The sequence below is a fragment of the Sarcophilus harrisii genome, chromosome 4, assembly GCF_902635505.1.
Source record: "Sarcophilus harrisii chromosome 4, mSarHar1.11, whole genome shotgun sequence".
NCBI classification, from domain to species: Eukaryota; Metazoa; Chordata; class Mammalia; order Dasyuromorphia; family Dasyuridae; genus Sarcophilus; species Sarcophilus harrisii.
Window position 1 is genome coordinate 331,200,087 of NC_045429.1, and position 22,870 is coordinate 331,222,956.

Consider the following 22,870-nt stretch of genomic DNA (forward strand, 5'->3'; position numbering starts at 1 on the left):
AATAGTGAAATGGTCTCAGAAAAAAACATCAAATCAGACACACAGCCAAAGCTGCTTCTGATCTCCTCATACCCTTCTGATCCTTTGAATCTGATGCAAAAAGTGTCTACAAAATATTATACATTTGAGGTTCTCTCTCTCTCTGTCTCTCTCTCTCTCTCTCTCTCTCTCTCTCTCTCTCTCTCTCTGTCTCACTCTCTTTCTCATTTTCTCTCTCTCTCACTTTTTCCCCTGGCTGCTGCTTTTCTACTACATTGAGCAAGAAACCCAAGAAGCATGATGATATACTGACACCAGGGGATATTTTGCTTGGGGAAATCCAGACAATAAAATGGCTTTTTAAATCAAGCCCATCTCCAAACTGCCTACAGGTACAATAACTTTCTCAAATAATCATACAACATACCATCTCCATATGTTCCCAATGGCAAAAAACATAACTCAACTGCAAACAATTCTTGCTCTAGTGTTGGCCGAGTTCATAATTTTCTGTTCCTTCCTGTACCTCTGACCATGGTGCTGAAAAGATGACCTAAGAGCATATTAACGTTCCATAAAATGACAACACTTAAGTAATAATAGAGAAAGAAAATTACAGACCAATATCATTAATGAATATGGTTGCAAAAGTCCTAAATAAAATACTAGGTATGAGACTACAACAACATACTACAAAGATTATCCATTCTGACCAAGTGGGATTTATACCCAGGAATGCAGGGATGGTTTAATATAAGAAAAACTATTAACATAATTAATAATTAATTAACATAATTGATTGTCAATTTAAAAAATGTACAAAATCTACAAAAATCATATAATTATAGCAATTAATGCAGGAAAAGTTCTTGATAAAATATAGCACTTATCCCTATTAAAAATAGTTAAAAGCAGTTATAAATGTATATTTTCTCAAAATGATAAGAAGCATCTACCTAAGATCATCAGCATTATTTGTAATGGGAATAAGTTAGAGGCTTTCCAAGTAAGATTAGAAATGAAACAAAAGTGCTCATTACTACTAGTATTCTTAAATATGTTTTTAGAAATGCTAGCAACAATAATAAGAGAAGAAAAAGAAACTGAAGGAATTAGAATGGACAATGAGATGATAAAGCTCTCTTTTTGCAGATAATAGGATGACATGCTTAGAAAATCCTAAAAACTCAACCAAATTTTTAATTTTAATTAATAATTTTAGCAAAATAGTGGGATATAAATTAAACTATCAGCATAGCATTTCCATATATCACCAACAAAACCCCACAAGAAGAGATGGTAAGAGATACCCCATGTAAAATAACTATAGACAGTGTAAAATACCTGGGAATATAATTGTCAGAACAAACTCAAGAACTGCAGGAAGATAATTATAAAATGCTTTTTAGCAAATGCAGCCTTAAGTAATTATTCACTGGGGTAGTCAATATAATCAAAATTCTAACTCTACTTAAACTAATCTATTCATTCAATGCCATCACAATTAAATATATAAGAATATAATTTATTCCCTAATTGATGAATGGTCAAAGATTATGAAAAGGCAGTGAAGAAATCAGGACTATCCGTATTCATATGAAAAATGCTCCAAACCATTATTGATTAGAGAAATGCAAATTAAAACAACTTTGAGACATTATCTTATACCTACCAGATTGGCTAAAACAATAAAAGGGGAAAGCAACAAATGTTAGAAGGGATATGGAAAATTTGGGATACTAATTCACTGTTGGCAAAACTGTGAACTGATGCAACAATTTTGAAAAATAATCTGTAATTATGCCCAAAGAATTATTAAACTACTTATATTTTTGTCCCAGTAATACTGCTATTAGGTTTGTTTTCCAAGGTGATTAAGGAAAATGAAAAGAATTTATATGTTCTGAAATATTTACAACAGCTTTCTTTGTAATGGAAAAGAATTGGAAACTGAAGGGATGACCATCAATTTAGGAATGAGTAAACAAGTTGTGGTATATGATTGTGATGGAATATTACTGTGCTATAAGAAATAATAAGCTACTTGATTAAAAAAAAACATGGAAAGATTTACATGAAATAATGAAAAGTGAAATGAGCAGAATCAAAAGAATGTTGCACACTGTGGGAGAAATATTGTCATAAGGACAATCCAGTATGACTGATTCATTTTGAGTATCATAAATATTCAAATCAGCTCCAAAGAACATAGGAAGAAAAATGCTATCTCCAGAAAAAGAACTGATAAAATAAAAGTATGTATTGGCATAACATGGTTTTACACATGTGTATGTGTCCTTTATCTACACTCACATATTTGTGTCTAATGGTAGTCTTTTCTAGGGTGAAATGGGGAGGGAGGAAAAAAAAATAAAAAGGGCATAGCAGAGAACATAAAAACTTAGAAGAACTCTCAAAAAGGCAGGAAAGCTTTGAAAATGATGAATAGTAGTTTACATAGTTTTTAAAAAGTCAATAGTGTGAAATGAAAATTCAGGGTTTTAGATTGAATTCTCTTTTAATATTGTGCTGTGTACACAGAAATATTCTTTTGTATATGTAAGCTCAAAATGAATATATATATAAAAGTAATAATAGAATAAAAGCCTGGCTTCAGAGTTATTGGACCAGCTCATCTTGCTGTACAGCTATTATACATGAAGCACTGGAAGAATGAGAAGGATGTGTTATGATCAAGACATTATTAATATAAATAGATGCTTCAACAAATGACAGTAAATTAGCAAAATATTATTGTAAATATTGAATTGGTTCACCCTGTGCCTTTCCCATCTTCCCCTCTTTGCTAGTGATTCTTTCTGGAGTAAGTTTGTCTTGAGTTATTTTTTCTTTATTCTAGAATATCTCTAGAGAGGACATTTAGGCAGTTGCTTCTGTTTTTTCTTTTTGAAACCATCTATGAAATACTTATCACTGACTTTAACAAAAATATGCCAGTTGTTCTGCCTGAATTCCAGTGAGGCAGTTTTCAGCTTATGTGTAGTCTTACATTTCCTTAATTTCAGTTCCCATGAATGCCAACTTCAACTCATATACCACCTTTTTGCAACTTCTTTTATGGTAGATGAGAGGCTAAACTGGAAAAAGGCTTATCTTCTTTCTCTCACTTTTGACTCTGCTTCTCTTTACATGTGATAGAATGTTTTCCACACATCCCTCAATATTTCGAATTCCTCTCTGCTTCTATATCTGTCTGTGTCATTCTCTCTAAGTGTATTCTCCAACATCAATGATTCTCATCAGCCACATGTGTTTGTCTAGAAAGGGCAGGTTTGAATAGCAGTGGGCTATGTCTTTTGGCATGTCTAAAAAGCCACTGAAACTCAATGGCATCTCCTGAATAATTTGATAAATTCCTTCCTTCCTTCCTTCCTTCCTTCCTTCCTTCCTTCCTTCCTTCCTTCCTTCCTTCCTCCTTCCTTCCTTCCTTCCATGCTTCCTTCCTTCCCTCCTTCCATTTCTTTCTTTCTTCCTTCTTTCCCTTCCATTTCTTTCTTTCTTTCTTTCTTTCTTTCTTTCTTTCTTTCTTTCTTTCTTTCTCTCTCTCTCTCTCTCTCTCTCTCTCTCTCTCTCTCTCCCTCTCCTTTATTTCTCTCTCTTTCTTTCTTTCTTGTTTATTATTTATTAAAGCTTTTTATTTACAGAGCATATGCATGGGTAATTTTTCTAACATTGACGCTTGCATAACCTTTTGGTGCAAATGTTCCCCTTCTTCTCACTACCCCCTTCCCTATCTGGCAAATAACCCAATAAAAAAATAAAAAAGAATAAAATTGATAAAATTCAATTGACCCAAGAATAATAAGAGTTAATTGAATAAGACTTTGATGAGTACCTAAGTGTTACTTTCATTAGTTTAGAGAAATAAGTTATAACCTTGTCTGGGATTCAGTTGCTCCATCTGTAAAATGGGAATAATAGCACTATGAAATTTTCATTTGCTTATTACATGAATTAATGATGCCCATTTTTAGAGTAGTTTACAAAGAATCTCCTTATACAAATCTGGGAGGCAAGCAGTATAGGATCTATTTAGGATCAATAATTCCTCGACATCAAGGTAATGTTTCTTTTATATACTTTGGTTTGCTTCCAACTGTATCTTTCCCTTACAAAAAGGACTAATGTGGAAAGAAGGTAGTGATGAGACCAGTAAAAAGGAAGAGTAGAAAGCAGGGCAAGCACTAATATCCTGAGCATGAGCATTAAAATAAATTTTGTTTGTTTAAAAATTAAGAGTTTCCTGCACCGGATCATCCTGGACACTACAATGTCAAATAGTAACCATTAAAAATAAAATCTACCTTTAAAAAAAGATTAGGAAAGGAGTGTGACAAGGCTGTACACAGTCACCTTATTTATTTAATTCATATGTAGAATATATCATGTGAAATGCCAGGCTGGTAGAATCAAAAGCTGTAATTAAAGTTTCTGGGAGAAATACCAACTGTCTCAGAAATGCAGCAATACTACTCTAATGGCAGAACATGAAGAAGAATTAAGAAGCCTCTTGATGAGGGTGAAAAGGAGAGTGTAAAATCTGGCTTAAAGCTTAACATAAAAAAAACCCCCAAGATCATGGCAACTGGTTTCATAACTTCCTGGCAAATAGAGGAAGAAGAAATGGAAGCAGCATCAGATTTTATATTCTTGGGCTCAAAGATCATTGCAGATGGCAACTGTAACCATGAAATTAAAAGTTACTTGTTACTTGGAAGGAAAGCTACAGCAAATTTGGACAGTGTAGAGGGCTGGAACTCTGGAAAAGTATACTTGAAGCAAAGATACTTATAGCAGTGTGTTAACTCAGTGTGATTAGTACTTAGTATGGTGATGGAATGGTTCTCTAGTTCACACATACTTAGTGTGCTGTAATGAAATAATCATACTGAGGTATTTAAGGGCTGAGAGGACTGGAAATGAGACGTTTCTTTTTTGACCATCCTCCTGGCAGCTCTCCTGCCTACTGCACTCCTTCCCTAAGATCAAGGCTGGTCCTGAGATCCTCCAGAGAGCTACATTACAGGACATTACAGGACAGCATACCAAAAAGCAGAGAAATCATCAGATAAAAGTTTGCATAGTCAATATTATGGTTTGTCCATTAGTAACATATAGCTATAAGAGTTGGACTTTAAGGAAGATTGAGTGCCTCAGAATCAAAGCTTTCAAATTATGGAGATAGAGGAGACTTTTGAGAGTCCCTTGAACATCGAGGAAATCAAATTAGTTAATACTTAAAGAAATTAATTAAGATTACTTATTGGAAGAACAAATGTTAGTACTGAAGCTTAAATACTTTGACTACATAATAAGAAGATGGGACTCATTGGATAAGACCATGATGTTGGGAAAGATTGAGGTCAAAAGGAGCAGAGTATGGCTATGAAGATAGTGTGATGAAAGCAACAAACATGAGCTTGAAAAGATTTGGGGAGATAATAAAGGATAGGAGAGACTGGAATGCAATGGTCCATGAAGTCATGGAGAGTCAGACACAACTAAATGAATGAACAACAAATAAGTAGAACTGATTGCCTTGGAAGATAGATACTGGGTTTCTTCTCACTGGAAGTCTAACGAAGGCTAGGTGAGCATTTATCTAGTATGTCATATGCAGGATGCTTTTTTAGGAATATACTGAATAAGGGAGCTCCCTTCCAACTCTGAACCCTAAGATTCTGAGACGATCCATGTCAGCTAGAGTTCCTTAGCAAGTTAGTTATACAGTATGTGATCAGAAGAGTGTTGTTTCCCAAAGAATATCTCTCATCTGCTTAAAAGTTCTCAGTACCCAGCTCAGCCCTGATGACTTCTCAAATGTCCTGGACTCTTGATTGAGTAGTGAATGCTTTGTTTTCTGCTTCTTTCTTGGCATTCCTTTTTAATGTTTCAAATAATTTATTTTAAAAACCTTATCTCGAATTCTAACATCAACCTTCTTTGATTGCTCTGCTCAAAGATTGTCTGTGCTACAGCTTGGATTCCTGGAAAAAGAACATGAATCAGATTTCTAAAAGCCCTTTACTACACTGCCCTGTTCTTGATCTAGTAAGAGTATGAGAATCAGGTGGAGCTGGATAATGCTTAGTTGTTTGTTTGTTGTCCTTCATTCTTGAAGAGGACCAAAATGACATCACTATGTTAGAGTCAAGTTACAGTATGTTCAACTATGGCTAAGAAGACTCTGCCATAGGTTGGGCACAAGTAGTCCATGTGAAAATTTGGATGGATTTTCTAAATTTGTGTATCTTTTGAGGTACTTCAATTCTGTTTTGTTCATAGAGCACAGAACCTTCTCTGATGAGAGCTATGCTGGGTGGTCCTATGCCAAAGCCTCCTCTGTCACATAATTGACTCTAAAGTTCTTGAGACTTTGAGGGTATCCCTGTATCACTTTTTCTGACCACCATCTGAGCACTTATCTTTTGTGAGTTCCCCATAAAATAGCATTTTTGGCAAGCATATGTTTGGCATTTAAACAATGTGTCCAGTCCAACAAATTTACACTTTATACTTTACACAACAGAGTTGGAATTCTTGGCAGTTTAGTTACAGAAAGGATCTCAGTATCTATACATTAGGCGATCTTCAGAATTTTTCTAAAACAGTTCAAATGGAAGCATTTCCTCAGCATGATGCTGATATTCTGTCCAGCTTTCACAGACATACAACAATGAGGTCAGCATAACAGTTCTATAGACCTTCAGTTTGGTAGTCAGTCTAATACCTTTCTTCTCCACATTTTCCTTCAGAGCCTCCCAAACACTGAGCTAGCTCTGGTAATGAGACAATATGTATATCACTGCCAAGTATATTGCCAAGGTAAGAGAATTTATACACAGCATCCAAACTTCTCCCTAGCTGAAGTCCCAGTTTAAGAGCTGTATACTAGCATCTTCTTTGAGAAAGAGGTAAGGGAATGGAGGATCCATATTTCAAGGTCTATATTGCAGACAGCTTGACAAAGAGGAGTAGTAAGAAGCAACAGAAAAGTGACAAGGGACTTAACAAAGGAGTATAAGCAATATCCACAAGAAGCTCAAAAGAAGGCATCTTCAATGAAAAGCAAATGATAATTCTCTAACCCCAAACTAAGAGTAGAAACATGTGGTGTTCTCTTCCTTTATATAATATAAGATGGTTCTCTTTGGGAGCAGGTTTCTTGGGGAGGTTTTCTGGAGGCAGCCTTAGTTTCAGTTCAGAGTAATAATCATTCCAAATACAGCCAGCTAATAAAATCCAAACGTTTATTTCTTATCTCTTTCCTTGGTTCTGAGAGCTCTCATTGCTAATCTTTTGCCTTGTAAGATCAGATCAATCATACTGAACCATGCTAAATTAGATAATTATTGTCTCTATCAACTCTAATGAGTTAACAGCTTGTAAGGATTCTAACATCTCCCGCTTTCTTTTGTTTTAGAACATAAGGTTGTCATGACCTCCCTGACTTCTCAAGGAGGTGAGAACCCCAAAAAGAAGGTGATCACGCCTTCCCTGACTGCTCAAAAAAGAAGTGAAAACACCATAAAAAGAAGGTGGTCATACCCTCCCTGACATCTCAGGAAGGGAGATGAAAACACCAAAGGAAATGGGAAATCAAATTAGATTAGCGGGTTTCTAAAGGGGCTCATTTGAAACAGGTATACATAAATCCATCAATATGGGAGGCATTACACATAATTACATAGATTACATAAGCACATAACAATATAACACTAGGCTAGTAGTAGTGCAACAAATAATATGAATCAACATGAAGAATTTATACAAATCCATAAATCCTAGAAATAGTCCAAAAGGAATCCATTGTCCATTAGTTCATGTGCCAGGAATCCAATAATTCTGTAAGCTTTGAAGTACTGCAATAGTCTCATCAACAATTTTTCATCTCAGGAAATCCAATGATTCTTGCTGGTTTTTCAAGAACTAAAACAGTCTCATCTTGTGTTAGGGAATCCAATGATTCCTGAAGATTTTAAAGTTATTTTAACAGTCTCATTGTCAGCCATACTCTTTCAGTGTCAGATGTTTCTTAAATCTTCTCCTTTGTTTTGAGGTTTTTCTCTTTTTCTGTCTCTCTCTGGACAAGGTGAATATGGCTCATTGGCACCCATCTGATTCCTTCTCCACCTGTAGAGATACAAGCAAACCCTCTTTCCCAGGCAGTTAACCTATCTAATTCCCTTCTATTTACCACTTTGGGGATTTCTCCTCATCATCTGGCAATTTACATTGGGGCTGTTTGCACTGGACACTGCACTGTTGGGTTAAAAGGCCTATATTCTCCCCAACTGTAATCTCTTCCTGCCATGTAATTATTTTTAGGCTGATTGATCACATCCGAGTCCTGATCTTCTAAAGACTCTCTGGGTGTAACCTCAGCTGCTATCATGCCCCATCTGTCTTTTGATTGATACCTTGAAGCTGGGCCCTGCCTCTCATTTCTCTGGGTCACTCTACATTGAGGCCCAGTGAAAGCCTCGGTTGCATTTTGAACATGGGGTTTTGGGTTTTCTCTCACCCTGTCCTCTCACTCTATCTCCATATCTACACTGAGCTCTCAAATGTCCAACTTTTCCATACTGAAAACATCGACGAGTTTCTCTAGAAGTCCCATGCCAAGAGGGACCCTGTTTTCCCATGTTCATCACAGTCTGGGCATAATAAGTATTTGTGCCCACTGTGGCACAGCGTCTTATGATCTCCTCTAAAAGAGCATCTTTGTCTAGTCCCCATATAATTAATTCTTTTGCAAACCTCATTGGCATTTTTCTTAGTCAGATGTCTGGTCATTATTTCTGTAGCAGCATTATCTCCAATGGTTCTTATTATGCTGTTTGCAAATGTCCCACAAAATCAGCAAAAGGTTCATTGAGACCTTGCTTTATTTTTGTGAAGGCTGTACATCTATCTTTTTGTCCAGGGAGAGAACTCCAAGCTTTTATTGCAGCCTTGGAAATTTGCTCATACACTGGTATGGGATAATAAATCTGTTCTGAACTCTTTCCATACTGACCTTCACCAGCTAGTTGATCAAAAACTATTTGTACATTAGCTCCTGTTTGTCTATTGCATTGGGCTTGAATCCTACATAATTCATGAAACTCCGAAAGCCACAACAAGTTTTGTCCAGGTTCTAAACATGTTCTAGTTATGGATTTCCAATTGTTTGGGGTTAAGATTTCATAAGACAAATTATCTAGTAACAGCTTAACATAAGAGGATGCAGCCCCATAAAGAGTGCAATCCTTTTTCAAATCTTTAATTTTTTCCAAATTAAAAGCAGTATATTTTCTCTCTTTTTGACCTGAAGAGTCAAGCTTTTCAATCACAGGATATGCATTTATAAAACCAGATATATCTTCTCCTTCATTTTTTGCCTTAATTAATGCCTTTTCTAATCTTGTCATATTCTGCTTCACAGGAGATGCTGATTGTGTTTTTGCCTCTTTCCCTCCCCCTTCTTCCTCCACCCATGAAGGGTTAATTGAGGGGGGAGGGTCATGAGATGTGGAATGATCTAATTTCTCCTGCTGTGAAGTATTACACTCAGAATTGTACTTAACTCCATTCTTATCTGATTCTTTCTCCTTTTCACCTAGTTTAGTTGGCACCTCCCCCTCTTGTTCTTTCTTCTTTTTTCTTATTCTAACACTTAAATAATTTCCTAAAGCCAGTTGTATTAAATTATATATATTAAGTATGTTTTGAAAATTGCATTTTTATTGAAGAATTGACAAAGATCCTCTCCTTCTAATTTCCACTCCATTGAGTTTGGATTAGAATTGTAGTATTCACCCAGTTGCTCTCCTATTAATTTCCACTCATCTAGATACAATTCTTTTTCCATAGAGAACCAAGGACATATGTACTTTACAATGTCTAAAAGTTCAGTGATCTCCAAAATTATAATCAAATCTTGGCTTTTCATAATCTTGACAATGCTCTCTAAACATTTTCCTTAAACAGAAACAGAAGGCTGTTTTCTAAATATCTGTCCCATCTTAGCTGAAATTCTACTTTAACTCTTTTAACAAAATTTCTTTGTTGTACCCACCCTAATTTCTGGGTTGAGGAGACTTTTCCACTGGGTCAGGATCAGAGGCTTTTCCACTGGAACCAGGCTCAGAATTTTTCCACTGGAATCCACTGAGGGGTCTGTCAGTCCCACGTTCAGGGCACCAAAATGTGGTGCTCTCTTCTTTTATATAATATAAGATGGTTCTCTTTGGGAGCAGGTTTCTTGGGGAGGTTTTCTGGAGGCAGCCTTAGTTTCAGTTCAGAGTAATAATCACTCCAAATACAGCCAGCTGATAAAATCCAAACGTTTATTTCTTATCTCTTTCCTTAGTTCCAAGAGCTCTCATTGCTAATCTTTTGCCTTGTAAGATCAGATCAATCATACTGAAGGATGCTAAATTAGATAATTATTGTCTCTATCAACTCTAATGAGTTAACAGTTTGTAAGGATTCTAACAGAAACATTTTTTCCCATGTGTTTTGATTTCTTCTGGAAATTTATGAGTTCCCTTTCCATTTATATGGTAAATGGTATATACAATTTTTTTTTTTTTGCATGCTGTCTTGTCCATTAGAATGTGAGCCGTTCCTGGGTAGAAACTATGTTTTTCCCCTTCCTTGACAGGGTCTAGCAGATACTAAGTCTTTATTAAATGATTAGTAATCGTTTGTCTGTTCTTCCTCTAGTCATAGATGGTAAAAAGGAAAATGAAGTCTGTAAGATCTCTAAGTTAGAGAATGTCTAGAGATTTCCAGTGGGAATGAATTAACAAATTAATAAGTGAATAAACAAGAATATATTTATTATTTAATTCTTTCCATGGGTTTAGTTATCATCTCTATTCTGGTAGCTCCTAGATCTATATATCCAGTCCTAGTCAGTCTTTCTTCCAAGTTCCAGTCCCATGTCACAAAATAGTCAGTTGGATATTTTGAACTCATTGTGCTTTAAGCATCTCAGATTCAACAGATTTAAAACAGAACTCATCATCTTTTCTCCAAGATCTTCCCCTTTCCAGACTTTTCTATTTTTTTTAAGGATATCATCATCTTCCAGTTACCCAGATTCACAACTTGGAGTCACTCTTCACTGTGATTTACTTTATCCATCCAGTTGCCAAATTTAGCCATTTATATCTTTGAAACACCTTTGAATATGTTTTCTCCACTCACACAACCACTCCTTTAATTTGGGGTCTCATCATATCATAACCGGACTACTGAAATAGCCTCCTAATTGTCTCTCCCTGCTTCAACTCTGTCTATTCTAGCCAATCTTCCATACGACAACTAAAGTGATTTTCTTCAATTGTAGATCTGATTACATTATTGCCCTATTGAACAAACTTCATAGCCTTTCTATTTTCATAAATACATTCCTTTGCTTGGGATTTAAACCCTTAACAATATGATTTCATCTGACTTTTCACTTGATATCCCATCTTTTGTCTCCATACCTTCATACTAGCTATTCTACTGTCTGTAATGCATTCTCTCTTCACTTACTTGATGGAATCTCTGATCTTTTTCAAGATGCAACTTAAGTGACAAAATTTTGAAGTAATAGTTGCTCATTTTAATGGGACAAATTGTAAGATAATGGAGTAAATGAAGAATGCAGAATGCTTCAGTGAGCTGCATACAGAGAACTGAAGAATGAGATCACTTTTCGATTAACTGCAGGCTATGTGGAGGTCAGAATTGTTCTTTGATTATAGGACAAATATATTTTGCCTAATCAAAAGCAGACAAAAATTTGGTTACTAACCATAAGCTAAGGTGGATTAATTAACAGAGAGGACCCAGACTATGAACCCAAAAAGATTAAAAAGGTGAATGGACAGATTTTAAAATTGTGTTAGAGACCATAACACTATCTTCTTGACACTAGATGCTAAGCGAATTAATTTGCCAATGTGCAAGCCAAACTACTCTCTGTAGTTACCCACTGTTAAAAGGTAGAAGGAAGAAGGTATTCTCTAACATGACTTCCTGTTGGAAAAATGGATAATAAGGAGTAGAGAGAATAAACTCTATTATCTACTGTGACTTTCTGTTGAGAATAAGAGAAGTGAAAAGAAGACAGAATACACTTATCTGCAGTGCTACTTGTTGATGAGAAGTATTAGAGAAGAATCCTGAGAATCAGTTGAAGAGGTCTTTTCTAAAATTAGGGTAAAAGTCATTCATTGTCTTTTCCTAAAAGAATGTAACATTGTGTTAGCTGAAGGCATCAGCTAAGATTGAATCTGGCAGTGATAGATACTATAATGAATATTAAGTAATAAGTGCAACTGAGAAGAATAACTTGCAAGTAGAGAATCAAAGAAGTCATTTAGTGGATTAATTAGGGTGGCTGAGACATACATCTAAGTGAAGTATTATTCAAGCATGGCGTGGATAAAGTGGATAAACATTAGAAATGGATGATTCTGCTAAGTACAGAAGCTACATTCATTGAAGAACTTATGGAGAGTTCTTGAGACAAGAGGAAAACATTAAAGTTTTCAGTTCCAGAGTTGTTATGTCAATCACATAAGTTTTTTTTTTTTTCCATTCATGTCTTTCCCTGCCAAGTTTGTGCCCACTCTTCCATATGGGTATTAAGTATATTGGAGAAAAATCATGACTCAGGTTTATGTGCAAATGGTATTTATTATTCTTGCATTTGCCTGCTATATATAATTGTGATGTTCTTTTTCTTTCTTTTACTTTATTATTAATAAATAAGTTATGTTTACTATTTAATATGCCATTATTATGAGTGGTTGAATTTATATAAATGGAAGTACACAGATGAGAGGATGAAATCTGTGCTGACTATGGGGAATGTATTCGCCCACAAAAAGGCTAACTTAGGATCCTGAGAGAATTTGAACAAAGTCAATAGTGGTCCATTTCTGGAAACTCAGATCTGACAGGGTGAAGTCAGTAGACATGAATTATTTAATATAGAGGGTAGGAGCGGTGTTCTGTACTAGAAGTAAACCCTATCAGGTGTTATAAACATGTTTTGATATAAACTTATATATGTGTGTGTTTTCTCCTTCATTATAATATAAATTGTTTGAAGGCAGGAACTCTTTCACTTTTTAATTTGTATCCCCAGAATCTAGACTAGAACATAGTAGTTACTTAATTAAATATTGTTAATTGATTGATTGAGAATTGGAGAATTAAATAGTAAATTATCCATTTCTTAGCCTTAGAAGCCAGCATGAAAACAAGGGAGGGGAATGGGACCAAGAAAATGGGCAGGTACCTACCTGGGATCAGAATTGTGTGAAAGGGCATCACCTCCACCCCATAGATGGGGTACCCAAAAGGGATGTTTGGCTGGACCAGCAGTGGTGGAGGGTGAGGTAACCCTTCTCTGAAGAGGAAAGAAAAATATGAGTGTAGTGTTTTTGAGGTTTTCCTGTTGTATTTGTTCTCCTCTCCAACAAGCAGTCCCAAAACATTTTCCATGAACAATTATTTGCAGTGGTCTGTGGGAAGAGCAACACCATGGGGAAACTTTCCACCTGATGGTAGAAATATGGTTCCTGCTTTTGGTGAGCTACTTGTATATTAGGGGAATACTTTCTGAAAGCATTTAATCTAATTGTAGGAAATAGAGTATGCACACCAAGTATGATTTGAGCACACCTATAAAGTCATCCAGCAGTGGGTTGAAAGATAATGTAATATAATGTAGTATGTAATGAAAGATAATGTAGTATAAACTTTTCCATATTTGCTCATGTAAGGAGGTAGAGTTTGAAGACTTAAGTATACTGAATAAGGCTCAAGGAATTTTCCTGAACCTTAAAAGTATAAGGAAGGAGTTTCAAGAATTGTATTAGTCCTTCCAGAAATCTTTGACAAAATAGTATCATCTGATAGCTATTGCAAGATGCTTTGATTCTTGGAACAGTTATTTCACAAGTATGAGTCTCTATTGCTGATGCAATCTGGAATCCTTCAAGGATTGTTACCCTACATAATTCTTGTTCATACTTTCCACAAATTCTCTATTAAGGATTCAATCCATTCACTGTAACTTGCCTATATTCTGTATCAGGGAGACCATTGCAGACTGAGTCTATATTTCTGTTATTTCTCATTTCTGAACCATAACCTGTCTACCTTCTTTTTCTACCAGAAACGTCCTTAATGATGCATCTTAATTCAGTTCTTACTTATAAATCAGCATTGGCAATATGATAAAGATTACTTGATTATAATAACAAAAATATTTTCAGATTTAAAAAGCACTATCCAAATACTATCTCTTTTGATTCTCAAAACAGCCCTGAGAGGTAGGTTGTCTTATCCTCATTTTACGATTTGGGAAATTGAGGCAGACAGCAATTAAATCACTTGCCTAGGATCACATGGTTAATTAATGTCTCAGGCTGGATTTGAATCCAAGTCTAGGCCCAGCACTGCCCACTGTGCCACTTATCTGCCTTTCCAACTTAAACATATTGTATATCTTCCTACTGACTTTTTGGCTTATATGTATCTTCAAAGATTTTGCATGAGGAAAGACTTTAGAAGTCATTTAATCTAACTCATTTTACAGATGAAAAAGCTGAGAGTTTTAGTGAAATTCCCAATCTTCAAGCTACTCCTGAAGTCTAACCAATAATGTTGAAAGGCATTATCTCCAGTGGAATAACTACCTCCAGAAGATTACAGTTAAAATGCTAATATTCCTTGGAAATGGGGAGTAGGGTTGTAGTGTCTTTTTTGTTCCTCGCCAATTAGCACAGGCCATCAACCTAAGTTTGTTTTTTTAGGTAGGGAAGAGAGTGACTTCAGGAGATAAACAACACTACAGGTGGTTTGTCTAATGTTCATGGGGAGAGTTCTATTTCCAGTAAATATTACTTTGGATTTTTCGCAACATAATTAGGAGTAAGTGACTTGCCTAGGGTCACACAGATAAGAAGTGTTAAGGGTCCTCCTGTTCTGTCCATTGTGCTATCTAGTAGCTCCTGTAATTATTACTTTCTAAGAGATAAAGTATCACAAGTATCTTTTGCTTTTCCTGATTGCTTATGTATGACAAAAGCCAGTCTTAAGCATAAGTGGCTCTTTGAGGTTTGCAAAGAGCTATATATGTGTTATTTCCTTTGATGCTCATAAGGGCACTGCAAGGTAGGTAGGTACTTTTTTCACCCTTATTATAAGGGTAAGGAAATTGAGGCACAGGGAAATTAGGTGACTTTCCCAACATTACACAGCTAGTAAATATCTAAGGTACTGAGCTGTCTCCTGTACACATGGTTAATTATGTATACACACTTAAAAGATGGTTATTTTCTTAAGAAAGAAGGAGCATCTAGAACTACCTTCCTCTGGCACCAGTTATCAGAAATCTAATCTTTTTCTTCTGTTCAATCCTTGATCATCAGATCTACTTCTCTGATTCCTTCTTTGCCCTTATCCCTAATCCTGTTCTTACTCCTTTAAGTTACAGGACTCCAGTCAGACAAGCATCTCCTTTTCCTCTCCTCCAGGAAGTCTTATCTGATGCTCCTTCCCCAGTTTTGTTCTCCTTCCATTTTCTCATATTTCCAGCTGCGATGTCTAGTAGAGTCTTTCTCTCATTTATCAGACTGGAAGCTCTCTCTGTGAGGGTAGGCATATCTCTCTTGTTCCTTTAGGGACTACCATCAATAGTGATTAACACAATATTCTGCCCATAGAGGTATCATGTGCATCAGCGGTGGTAAATGATGGTTACCCTTAGAAAGGACTTGAATATAGTTTGCCTAAATACCCATAAAAATTCAAGTTTCAGATGTATTCTTATCCCTTTGTTGTTTCTGTTGTTCAGTTGTGACTCTAATTGGGATTTTCTTGGCGATGATACTGTAGTGGTTTTCCATTTACTTCTCTAGTTCATTTTACAGATCAGGAAATGCAGATAAACAAGTTTAAGTGACTTTCCCAGGATCATATATATCAACTGAAGCCAGCTTTGAATTCATAAAGATGAGTCTTTTTGATTCTGAGTCCAGTGTTCTACCTACTGCACCACCTACCTGTTCTCTCTTCCTAAACACAGCTCTTTCCCTCACTCTCATAGGTATTCCCTCATTTGTTTTTTTTTCTCTCAATTTCATCTTCCTAGCCCCTCAGAGTGAACGAAATCTCCCTCACCGACAGAAAGATGACAAAAGAAGGATCATTCACAAAGTCATGGAGCAAGTTCCAGGATTCATCTGAGACAACTCTGGAAAATCCCTCTATGACAGCAAGAGAACTTTTTAGAGATTTTTCACTTGGGGTTTAAATTACCTCCTTTGGAAGTGTTCAAATTCTGCTTTTCTCCTGACTTTCACTGCCTCAAGTTCACTCTTGTTGTAGGAGTCTTGAAAGATATAGTTCCCTGATTGCTTTTCACATTGGCATTGCCTTTGGGGGAACAACCTAAAGAAAGAAAAAAGATTATAAACATAATCCATATGGATGAACTGGAATGGAGGAGGGACTCCTAGATACACTCCATTAAAACAGCACCCCATTATTTCCTCCTTTTTGTTCCTGGAGGTGGTCTAGTTAGATTAAAAGACTAGAAACTGAGTGTGGTTTCTCCATGGATTTACAAATATATATTAAAGATAGAGATATGGGAAAGCTGTGGGTCCAGTCGCTACTCATTTATCATGTAATACTACCGTTAGCGTCAAGCAAGTCTCCATAGTTGGGATTCAACTAATGAGAGAAGACATTCCCAAGCCATTGTACAACAAAGGAAAGGAAGAGGAAGGCAGAGCCATGATAGATAATAGTTCTTCACATATACAGAGAAATTCCAAATCAATCCAAATCTAGGAAAGGGAACAGAAGATAAGATCCCTTCACTTAATAAAAAAGACAGGAAATGATGTTTGAAAAAATAAAGCAGTTTCTAAATGTACATTACTTCTCAAAATCCTAGATAACTTGCCTGAACCTATTAAGTCAGGCCACTGTGCTATTCATTAAGAATTCCAAGACAAAGAAAATGGTCCCTGCTCTCAAGGAGCTTACATTCTAAGGGAAGGAAAAACATAAATACCAATGATTACATAAAAATATGTGCAATATCAGTACTATGGGGAGCACAAACAACAGGGAAAGATTTCTTAGAACAGAGGGCAGTTAAACTGAGTCTTGAAGGAAGTTAACAGATTTCCAGAGGCAAATATGAGAAGGAACAACCTCAAGAGGAAAGAGCTTATGTTGAACAGAAGAAAAGAATTGTGCTTCACTTTAGGAAGAATAATTTTTTATTTTTAAGATAAACATAATAATTATAAAATAGTCATATATATAGTATACAATAGATATGCAAATTCTCTTTTTCTATAGATTTCTATAACTTGACATAGTCGGCACTTCAGGAAGCTATGACAGGTGGTCAAAAGAGAATCCTTTGTTTCTTCCTTAATATCTCCTAAATTCATATTAGTGGTATTCAAAGCATTAGAAAAAAAAGCTTCAGCATTTGATGCTTGCTCAGAACTTGTTGCACTTGGTAGTTGTCTCAGTTGAGCAATAGGGCTCAACTATTTATAATTGTCAACTATAGTATAATTGACAAGGCACACTGTCCATCCCTCACTGCCAAGCAGACAATTCATCCCCAGCAAAGGTGCAGGACTGCCAGGTTGCAGTCCACTATGCTAAGCAGGCATTCCTATTCCTGCAGGACAATGTACAGCCACGTATAGTCTCTAGGCTCCCCAAATAGAAGTACTGGAAGGGGCAGGGAGGGGCCAGCATCCTCAGCAGGAGCAGCAGCAGGAACCCAGGCAGAGATGCGGGGGCAATGGCAGAAGCAGCAGAGAACTCGGGACACCCAGCCTTAGGTGGCTACCAGAACCTTGGGTGGCAGAGGGTCTCTAGTTTCAGCTTCCACGTTCAGTGGGAAAAGTGAGTTAGGTCAAAAAGAGAGGAGCCTGTTTGACCTGGGCTGGCTTGTTTCTCGGGACTGGAATGCTCACTTGTCCCTTTGGGGGACTGGTGGGAAGAAATGGTTAGACTGCAGACTGGATATGTGCTCCTTATTGGGAAAATTCGTTCAGTACTTGTCATTTTTGTCACTTGTATTGTCTTCTGGAACCAATTAATGACAAGTACTGAGGAACCACTGTAATTTTATAGTTTTGCTGTATATCTTGCTATCTTGCTAAAGTTGTATAATAGAGCAATTAGATTTTGTTGAATGATTTGAGTTTTCTGGGATAGTCTGACATGCATATAAGTAGATATTTTAGCTTCTTTAATGTCTATGCTTATGCCACTAATTTTTTTTTCATTCTGACTTCTAAATGATTATTTACTTTCATTAATTCTATTTGATGGTTTTTGAAAAGTTAGCAATAACTATATTTTAAAACAATGTGTTTGGTTTTGAATAATTTTTTTTTTTTACCATATCCTAATACAGAGCCTTCTAGTCCCATAGTTTTTATGTCTTTAAACTTAGTATAAATGACTATTCTATTTTTATTAAAGACTTTCACTGCATCTCTTTGTGTAATCATGCCAGCTTTATTTTTTCTCTTGTTATGATTTATATAGTGTTTATTTCCTGTTATTAAAATATCTTTGCATTCTAATTAGGAAATCTATTTGCTCATAACAGATAATTTTTCTTTATTTCTTAGTTTGCTAATATTTTATTTGTATTTTCACTGCTGTTCTGATTTTAATGGCATTTAATTTTCTTTCTCAGTCCAATTTTTGTCTACTTTAGCAACTAAAATCCTATTTTGGTCATAGAACAATACCAATACTTTCTTTCCCCTTTGTTCTCAGAAAGAGCCTATATGAGATAAAAGTTGTTTGGTCTTTTTTTACCCCTGAGGCAGTTGGGGCTAAGTGACTTGGCCAGGGTTACACTGGAAAAAAAACACACTAGAAAGTGTTAAATGTCTGAGTCTGAAACTAGATTTGAACTCAGGTCCTCCTGACTTTAGATCTGGTGCTCCAGCCACTGCACCACCTAGCTGCCCCAAGTTGTTTATTCTTTAAAAGTTTTGGATAATTCACTTGAGAGTCCACCTGAAAAATCATTTCAGCTATAATTTTTTTTTCACAAGCACTGTCATTTCTCCTCTCATAAAGTCTTGATGGTTCTATTTAGCTTATCTACTTCTTGATGTGTCAAACTATGGTATTTTATAGTTTTAAAAATCATCATCCATTTCTTTTATATTTTTAAATTTTAATTATGTGTATATGTGGTTGCCCCTAGAATATAAAAATTAATAATAATAGCTAACATATATATATAGCACTTAGTATGTGCCAATCACTATGCAAAGCATTTTACAATTATCTTGTTTGATCCACACAATCCTGGAAGGTAGATGTTATTATTAACCTATTTTACAGCTGAAGAAACTGAGATAAGGAAAGTTACTTGCTCAGGATCACACAGTTAATGCGTGTCTGAGGCTGAATTTGAACTCAGGTCTTCCTGACTACAGGCCCAGTATTTCATACATTGAACCACCCAGCTTCTCGTCCTGGTTAATTATACATAAGATATTCCTTGTCCTGCTTCTAATCCAATCATGTAAGGAGCCATGGTGAGATCCTTTTGTTCTTTAGTGATTTGGGGACCAGGGCTGTTTTGACTTTTGGTTGGCTACGGATTTAGGAGGTATTCAACTGAAATGGTTCAAATATAAAATGAGTTTTTGTTTCTTTTCCTTCTTGGAATGTGTGAGAAAAGAATTCTTATGAGCTACTGGGAAGGATAGGGGAAGCAAATGACCTATCTCCCACATAGACAAGGTATCTATCAACACACACAGATTTTCTCCATTTTTGTGCTTATTCTTTCCTGATTTTAGGTGAATGAGTATCCCTATAGAGAAGTTCCCAGTGACATTGGCTACCAGTAATAGCAGCCAACATCAATAAGAAAACCCACCAAGCCCAAGCACATGATTAACTATTCCATAAGTAGATTTACCCATCAGCTGAGACCTGCAATGAGACCGAGAACCTAGATCATAGTCATCCTGACTGTGGTAGAAATGAAAACATCATACCAAGATCCAAGATGATATACAAATTTCTCTTGCTATCCAGAATGATTGGTACTTTTACTTTGTTTTTTCAAACTAATTATGGTTATTTTCACCTCCACCCAAAACACCTGATTAAAGCACTTCATTGTCAATTATTCATTTTTAGAAGTTAAAACATTTTGCAACCAATTTGATCCACCCACTAATAAACTCTGTCAATTTACTTAATCCTCATAATTGTTCCACTTAAGTTTTCTTATTTATCTTGCCTTGTCATAGACTTTCTCATCTATCATTTCCGCTTCTCCTCTCTCACCCATTTTTATCTTCCTTAATTCTTTTATATCCTCTGTAATTGTCTTTGTTCTTGTTTCTCTTTTAGCCTGAAAGTAGAAAGTAGAAAGTGAACCAGAATTTAGGCCTGGAGATTATTTTCCTTCAACTTTTCTTCAATTTCTTTCAAATTTTATCAAGTTTTTTGTCTTCCCAAATTCAACTTCTGCTTTGTTTTGCTAGGTCAAACCCATCCAAGATACAGAAATGGTTTATTTCTTCTCATTTACTCAAATCCTCCTCTTTTTGCCACAATCTCCTCCTACAGAAGACAGAAGTATAATCCTAGAAATGATGAATATCAGAATCGCTTAGCAGAAAATTATGTTCAGTAGAGATTAAATGCAGTAATGACAAAGAACTCATCGATCACCAGAGATTACCTATATATCTGTGGAATAAGGTACACCAAAGGTAAGGCACACCCCAGCCAGAATCAGGGATGGATTATAATATCACCAGAAGACAATATTCATCTTACAGCTTAAGAGACATGAATTTCTCCTGCATTTGGCCTGAGTACATGTATTGCTGGGCAACGAGGTGGCACAGTGAATAGAATACCAAATGTGGAATCAGGAAGACTCATCATCCAAAGTTTAAATCCAGCCTCAGTTAAATCCAGTTAAATCCAGCCAGACTTTTATTAACTGTTATTTTAGGCAAGTTACTTAATCTGTTTGCCTCAGTTTCCTCAACTGTAAAATGAGCTGGAGAAGGAAATGGCATCATTCCAGTCTCTTTATCAAGAACACCCCAGAAGAGATCAAAAAGAGTCAGACGTGACTGAAAATCACTGAACAACAACATGTATTTCTTTATTCTTTCTACATCTGTGCTTTGGCCAGGTGCTTTCATGAGCATTCCATCCCTAAGGTTCTCTGCATTTTCATCTCTTCCCAGCTTTCCTGGCATCCTCAGATCAAACTCTCTTGCTTTAGGAGGCCTTTCACATTCTCTTCCAATGTTAGTGCCTTTACTCTGAGATTACCTTTTATTTAAATTGTATTTATCTTATGCATACATAGGTATTTGTATGTTGTTTTCCCCATTAGAATGTGAGTTTCCTGAGATACTGGAACCATGGATTGTTTTTTGTTTGTTTTTTGCCTTTCTTTGTATCCCCAGCATTTACCACAATAATTACTTATGAAATAATTTTTGATTGATATATGTTTTACATGTTCACTTTTCTCACTTATGGCATATATTGGAAGAGTGTACCCTTGTGTTATAAGGATCAGAGGGCAAGGTTCTATTGTTAATTTTCTTTCTATGTTATTTCATTATGTGTCTTCGCTTTTAACCAGCTGTGTCCTCTGACTGACCAGAAAAAAAATTAAAACATTGTTGGGGATATGGTGTTGGATGGTTGGGGCTACCTAGAATTCTTAGTTACCTTACTCTGTTGTTCTATGTCTGAGTTTTATGTCTATCTCAAATATGATACTATTATATACTGCTCCCCCAATTGGATTAAAAAAAGAAACTGAGGCACTGAGTCAGTGGTTCCTTATTAAAGGGTCCATTGTTCCCCTCTAATGAAGTAGACCTCAAATCTTCCTCGAGATCTGCGATGCCCCCTTCTTCTAGGACCTTATTTTTATTAGGCTTGATACCAGATTTGATACCTGAACACCCTACTGGGGCTGCACAAAATACAGAATCCCATTGATAGACCTTGCTTCATAAGTCAAAAATGATGCAACAGCTAGAAATCATAATTTAGCAGGGGGTTTTCATGTTAGGTGAAGCAGTGGACATTTTCATTAACTAAGTGATCAGAACATAATTATAAGATGCTTCAGTTGGACAAGAGAGAATGGTCCATAAATACAAAAATAAGCTGGGTGACTTTTCATGTTATTGAGTTACCTCTGCTATATTTGGTTTGGTCACCTTAACAAGGAAAAATAAAGATGGAAGGTCTCTAGTTAGTTTTCTATGATTAAGCAAGTAAACTTATAACCTGTAGTTCACAGCTCTGGGATCTCATACAAAGAACTTATAATTACTGCCCTTTTGGAATCATAGCAAACTGATTAATACTTATTGGAATAGAGTATGCCTTTAAATGAATTGTTTCTTATACCCCTTCCCAGATGTTTCTTGTTCTAATTAAAACTATAGTCATTCAGCAAAGTATTAAATACTTACTATGTACAAGATAATGTACATGAACTAGGATAAAAGACAAAAAAGCAATAAATATCCCTGATCTTATGGAGCTTATATTCTATTGGTTGAGAATGGTATTGGAGACAGTAATAGTGACAATATGAATACAAATATATGTATATATAAAATAATACAAGATAAATACAGAACAATTCCCAGGTTGAGGTGTGTCCAGTGTGTAGAAAGGCTAGCAACTGGGAAAATCAGGATAGGTTTCATGTAGTTATTGATACTTGAGATCTGTCTTGAAGGAAGCCAGGGATTCTAAGAATTGGAACTGTGAAATGAATGCATTGCAGGCATGGGGGAACAAA

The 22,870-nt window shown here is 35.9% G+C and overlaps 1 protein-coding gene across 1 annotated transcript in view; it reads right to left on the reverse strand.

The window, feature by feature from the left end:
• B4GALNT2 (beta-1,4-N-acetyl-galactosaminyltransferase 2) overlaps nt 1-22,870 on the reverse strand; it is a 45,318-nt gene that overhangs the window by 19,241 nt on the left and 3,207 nt on the right. Inside the window, exons 2-3 of the mRNA XM_031966091.1 lie at nt 16,315-16,446; nt 13,290-13,396 (exon numbers count right to left, since the gene is read on the reverse strand). Coding sequence (XP_031821951.1) covers nt 13,290-13,396; nt 16,315-16,446 — 239 coding nt within the window. The remainder of the gene's footprint in view (nt 1-13,289; nt 13,397-16,314; nt 16,447-22,870) is intronic.